The following is a 6,128-nucleotide window of genomic DNA, read 5'->3' as shown; positions in this document are numbered from 1 at the left end:
CTTTTTTTTTTTATCACAGTCTTGGGTATGTCAAAGATTAGCAACAACATTTATTTTTTTGCATTATTAGTTTTTGCACAAAATCAGATTGAACAAAAAAAGTTACATATTAGTCATTTGGGACAAAAATGTCCACTTCCAAAAACTGCTCTAAAATGACAACAGATTAATATTTTTAAAAACTTTTTGGGGTTAAATCTTTCAATCAACTTCAGTCCTGATCAAAAATACCAAATGTTAAATTATGTTCAGGATTTTAACCCTTTAACTGCCAGTTTTAAAACATGAATTTGCGTTTTCTATGAAAAACATGCACAAAAAGGCAGTTATTTTCCATATAATAAATGTTGGGAGGTTCGGCTTTTTTTTTTTTATCACAGTCTTGGATATGTCAAAGATTAGCAACAACATTTATTTTGGTGGATTATTAGTTTTTGCACAGAATCATATTAGACAAAAATGTCCCATCCACTCCCATTATAACCACATCTTTTGATCTCTCCGCCATACCGGTATAAAATCATGCATTTTGTAATGTCAGGATTTTATATTGGAGGAAAATAGTTCAATTTGTCCTTTTTACTGTATATCACCAGATGTGACATTTTACATTGAATTACATGCTTGTCATTTCTTGATTTACAGTTTACAGCATTCGCAATTTTCCCGTCATCTCTTTACCTTTGATGTGTGTGAGAATGTAGGAGTAAGTGTTCTCTCGTGGCATTTTGTTTTCATTTGTGCTGTTTCATGTGTCTTAGAGGTAAACAGAGGTATGATCTTGACCCAGCTTGACCTTGTTGTTTTGAATTGTTTGGAACTTCAAAGGCTTTGATAATGTCTCTTTAGCATACAAACATACACAGCCATACATGCACTAAGTCAATAAGCGAACACCTGGCTGCAAAGCCAGATCCATAAATATGTGTAGTTTGGCTGGCTGGTCGTTTCATTCCTGTGATACGCAACAAGCGAGTAAGATGAAGAGGCGCTTCTCTGTGGAAGAAGCTAGGGATATGGTGATGCAGCCGGCAACCTCCAGCGAGTTGCTTGACTCTTCTTCTGAATCAGACACAACCTCAGAAGAAGAATGTGATGTGGAGTTTGTAGTGGAGTCTGATCCTTCTTCTTCTGACCCTTCCGCTGAAACTGCAGAGGAAACAGAAGATTCTGGCAGTGGGTGGACATCAAAAAATGGTGAAATCTGGTCTCCCTCTAACAACGACACGCTGCGCTACATTCCCGCTGCCAGAGGTTTGGTTCCAGGGCCCACGCGTTATGCCATTACAAGAATTGATGACGTGGAATCCTCCTTCAATTTATTTTTCACTGCTGAGATCATCAGTAGTATTGTCGACATGACAAACTTGCAGGGGGGACGTTCGGTGGCAAACTGGAGTGATGTGGATGCCACAGATATTCGTGCATACATCGGTCTCCTGATATTGGCTGGAGTTTACAAATCGAAGGGCGAATCCACCCGCAGCCTCTGGGATGACCACAGTGGACGTGCCATCTTCCGTGCCACAATGACCCACACCAAATTCCGGTTGATGAATACCACCCTCCGGTTTGACGACAAGCTGATGAGACCTTCCCGTCACAGAGAGGACAAGCTTGCCCCCATCCGCTCTCTCTGGGAGAAGTGGACACATCGCCTTCCGATGCTTTTCAACCCTGGTGAAGATGTGTGTGTGGATGAGCAGCTTGTCCCCTTCAGAGGCCGCTGCAAATTCCGGCAATACATACCAAGCAAGCCAGCAAAGTATGGGCTGAAAATCTGGGTCACCGCTGACGTTGAAACCTCCTATGCCTGGAAGTGCCAGATTTACACCGGTAAAGCTGCTGGCAGTGCTGCCGAGGTGGGCCAGGGAAAGCGTGTCGTCCTGGAAATGACAGAGGGGCTCCAAGGGATCACTGTGACTTGTGACAATTTTTTCACGTCATATGCACTTGTGCAGGAGCTACTAAAGAGGAAAGTGGCCCTTGTCGGAACCATCCGAAGAAATAAGCCTGAGCTTCCATCCAAACTCCTGCAGGTGAGGCAGAGAGCTGCCCTCTCCTCTCTTTTTGGTTTTACCAAGAACACCACAGCGGTGAGCTACATTCCCAAACGGGGGAGAAACGTGCTCCTCCTCAGCAGCAAACACAGGGACCCAGCTGTGACAGAGGAGGAGAAAAGGAAACCTGTGATCATTGCAGACTACAACCACTGCAAGGGAGCTGTCGACAACCTAGACAAGGTATGGAGGCATTACCAGTATATAAATAATACATGATACAGTTGTTAATAATTTAAAAGAATATTTGTATTAATTTTGTATTGGTCTTTTGTAGGTTGTGGGCTCCTACAGCTGCAGGAGGATGACCCATCGGTGGCCACAGGTCCTCTTCCACAACATGATAGATGTCTCTGCCTTCAACGCATTTGTGCTTTTTACTGCTGTGGATCCCTCCTGGGCGCAAGCCAAGTCCTTCAGGAGGAGGCTTTTCTTGGAGGAGTTGGGGAGATCTCTGGTGTCTGCAAAAATCATGCGGAGAAAGCATCCACCTCGTACACCGGCTGCTGTTACCATAGTGGCGGACATTCAGGCCTCGGCAGCTGCCCCTGACACCGGCACAATCGCAAGCGGCTCTGTCCCTGACACCGGCACAACCGCCTCCACAAAAAAGAGGGGACTGTGCTGGATGTGCACTGGGAAAAAAAAGAAAAGTGCAAAAACTAATAATGCAAAAAAATAAATGTTGTTGCTAATCTTTGACATATCCAAGACTGCGATAAAAAAAAAAAAGCCGACCCCCCCCAACATTTATTATATGGAAAATAACTGCCTTTTTGTGCATGTTTTTCATAGAAAACGCAAATTCATGTTTTCAAACTAACAGTTCAAGGGTTAAAATCCTGAACATAATTTAACATTTGGTATTTTTGATCAGGACTGAAGTTGATTGAAAGATTTAACCCCAAAAAGTTTTAAAAAATATTAATCTGTGTTCATTTTAGAGCAGTTTTTGGAAGTGGACATTTTTGTCCCGAATGACTAATTTGTAACTTTTTTGTTCAATCTGATTTTGTGCAAAAACTAATAATGCAAAAAAATCCATTTTGTTGCTAATCTTTGACATATCCAAGACTGTTATAAAAAAAAAAAAAGAGCCAGTCCCCAGATATGTATTTTTGGGAAAATAACTCATTTTCTGTTTTCATCATGAAAAAAAAACAGCAGTTTCATGTTTTCAAAATGGCATTTAAAGGGTTAAAATCCTGAGAATGATTACATTTTTGGTATTTTCTATTAGGGCGGAAGTTGCTTTAAAGATTGAACCCAAAAAAGTTGTGAAAAAAACCTTTTTATATAATGTTTTTATCAAAGTCTTTTGCAGTGGACATTTTGTCTCGAATGACTAATTTGCGTAGTCCAATCAAATGATACCGGAGGGTTAAAAAAAAAAAAGGATCTACCCATGAGTCCGTGCTGAAGTGATGACTCTCAAAGGGTTCACTGCACAGGCGAGATGAAACGTTGGGTGAAACTGGTCCAGCCTGTCTGGATCACCTAAAGGAAACCTTTATTCAAAAATACATGAAAACCGACCCAAAGACAACAGGAGGGTTAATGCCATATTCACTTAATAACGCATTAACAACTTTTACAAATATTTCTATATAGTCTGTGTTGGTAAATGTAATCTAGGTTGCACATTTCCTGCTGAAATACATGCATGGGCCTACCAAGTTACTGCGTGGCACTTTGGTTTTGATAAAACAGTGTAGTTCCACTATATAAACGTTACATTCATAATCAAACGAGACAATATGCAAGATAAATAGCTATTTGTTGTTATTCTTAATGCTTGTCATCGTACGTTAAGAAAATTAAATAAGTACCGATACATAGCAGAACAATTGTGGCGATGTTCAGCTTAATAAGACTTGTTCAACATCATTTCTTTAGCTAATACTATAGAAGGCTGCAGACGAACCAATTCCGCGTTTCGCTGCATTCCTTGATCTCCAGTTATAACGCCGGGCTCCGCCGCTGGCCAAAGCTAACAGAGCCGCGAAGGGCTAGCTACGGCTCCGGTTAGCTACGGCTCCGGTTAGCTTCGGCGGCGGACTCCGGCGGCCTCCACTGGGATAATTGGGTCCCCTTTTAACATTTGCTCCCATTTAGCATTATGGGCGTCATAGCCATAGACTATAAAAGTCTTACCCAAGGCTGAATCATAAACTAAACTGTATATATATATATATACAACATGTATAAAGGGTTATGTCCTCAGCTGGCTAATAAGCTACATAACAAGCTAAGCTAACAAGCACACAAACACCTGCTAACGGGGTTAACATGTATAATATTATCATTTTACTCACCGAAAAAAGCTGAGAGTAGACTTCTTGGAAGTTCTGTTAGTACATTCAAGCGCACAGCACGACATTTTAATTGTCTGGTATTTGTAACAATATTCCCTAAAAGGCACAATCACCACGAACGCGGCTAAAGCTAAAGGGTCAAGTACAGTACTATGACTAACTAACGTTGTAGCCTCTATGGTTGTAGCCTAGCAGAGTGGACAAGTTGCTGTTAGCTGACAGTGAGGCATGTACTTGTCCATCAAAGTGACCACGCCCTAATTTATGCAAAAAACTTTAAGACCTAATATAAATAAAAGGGTCGTCTTAGAAAATAATTCACTCACAGATCCATAATCATGAAGGTCGAATCTAACTATATCGATAATAAAAATGTATGGAGCCAGGGGTAGAAACATGTTTTTTTCTGCTGTAAAATTGGGCATTTTAACATGGGGGTCTATGGAAAATGCTCCTTTCTGCAGCCATCGCCTATCGGCCAATATATGAACTGCAGTGTGTGGCACTTCCGTATTGGCGTCCCGTATGGAAGCAAACAAGAGACAGAAGTATTTGAATTTTATTAGACACCGAATTTATAGCATTGAAAATAATTACTTTGAAAATCATGTATACGAATGTTTTTGCTCCGAATTTACCTATGTGAAATAAAAATGTAAAAATTCTAGTTAAAAAAATTCGAATGTTCAACTTCAGATCCCAAAAATTAAAGTGAAAAAAATTCGACGTCAAATATTTCGGTGTTTAAAATTCGATGTCAAATATTTCGGTGTATACAATTCGACGTCAAAAATTGCGATGCAGCCTCATCCGGGCTACTCAGACAGGATAAGCAATCGAGTCAGAATGCAATCAAACCGACTTCTGGCCTATCAGAGCCAAGCGGCAAACCCCGGGACAGTGCGGTGAAGTATGGAAGCAAACAAGAGACAGAAGTATTTGAATTTTATTAGACACCGAATTTATAGCATTGAAAATAATTACTTTGAAAATCATGTATCTGAATGTTTTTGCTCCGAATTTACCTATGTGAAATAAAAATGTAAAAATTCAAGTGAAAAAAATTCGAATGTTCAAATTCAGATCCCAAAAATACGACGTCAAAAAATTCGATGTCAAAAAATTCGGTGTATAACTTTCGATGTCCAAAATTGCGATGCAGCATCATCCGGGCTACTCAGACAGGATAAGCAATCGAGCCCTAATGCAATCAAACTGACTTGGCCTATCAGAGCACGGCTTTGCCAGTCATGTGATCACAACAACCCGGGAGAAAAATGACGGAGAACAGCGGGGCTCGCCGCTCGGGTAAGTTGTCAGTTTGTGCTCTTTATTTTACAAGCAGTGAGGGCTCGACAGCATTTGTATCTTACATTAGCTAGCTAAATGAGTGAAGTAGCCTTGTGCCTTGCTGTTAGCAAGCTCCGTAGTTATCATTAATTGAAGTGAATCACAACGTTACCGTGTCCTTTTGTGTGTGTGAGGGGGGGGGTGACGGTTTGCAAAGTAACATAATGATCACTTCGGTTAGATAAGTCAAGTAGACCATGCTACACTATACGAAATACTCTCTTACAAAAGCCCTGCATTTAAACATGTTACTTTATTAAAAGTATGCTAGTATAATTAGGAAAGTGTTGTTAAAGTATTTAAAGTAGACACAAGTTATACTATTATATTATATCATTTGATTTATTGTTATTACCGATGCACGAGTTGACTTAACTGTTGTAGTTGGAGCTCATTTTGAACA

At 40.3% G+C, this 6,128-nt stretch overlaps 1 protein-coding gene across 1 annotated transcript; it reads left to right on the top strand.

The window, feature by feature from the left end:
- Positions 1-641: 641 nt before the first annotated feature.
- LOC117552043 (piggyBac transposable element-derived protein 4-like) lies at positions 642-3,561 on the top strand. The gene is made up of 3 exons (XM_034225236.1): positions 642-2,243; positions 2,338-2,681; positions 3,498-3,561. The coding sequence occupies exons 1-3, from the start codon at positions 924-926 to the stop codon at positions 3,559-3,561; spliced, it is 1,728 nt and encodes a 575-aa protein (XP_034081127.1). The 5' UTR covers positions 642-923.
- Positions 3,562-6,128: the final 2,567 nt, after the last annotated feature.

The sequence above is a fragment of the Gymnodraco acuticeps genome, unplaced genomic scaffold (genome assembly GCF_902827175.1).
Source record: "Gymnodraco acuticeps unplaced genomic scaffold, fGymAcu1.1, whole genome shotgun sequence".
In the NCBI taxonomy this organism is placed as follows: Eukaryota; Metazoa; Chordata; class Actinopteri; order Perciformes; family Bathydraconidae; genus Gymnodraco; species Gymnodraco acuticeps.
Note: the sequence above shows the minus strand (reverse complement) of the source record. Positions and strands in the feature narration are given on the sequence as shown.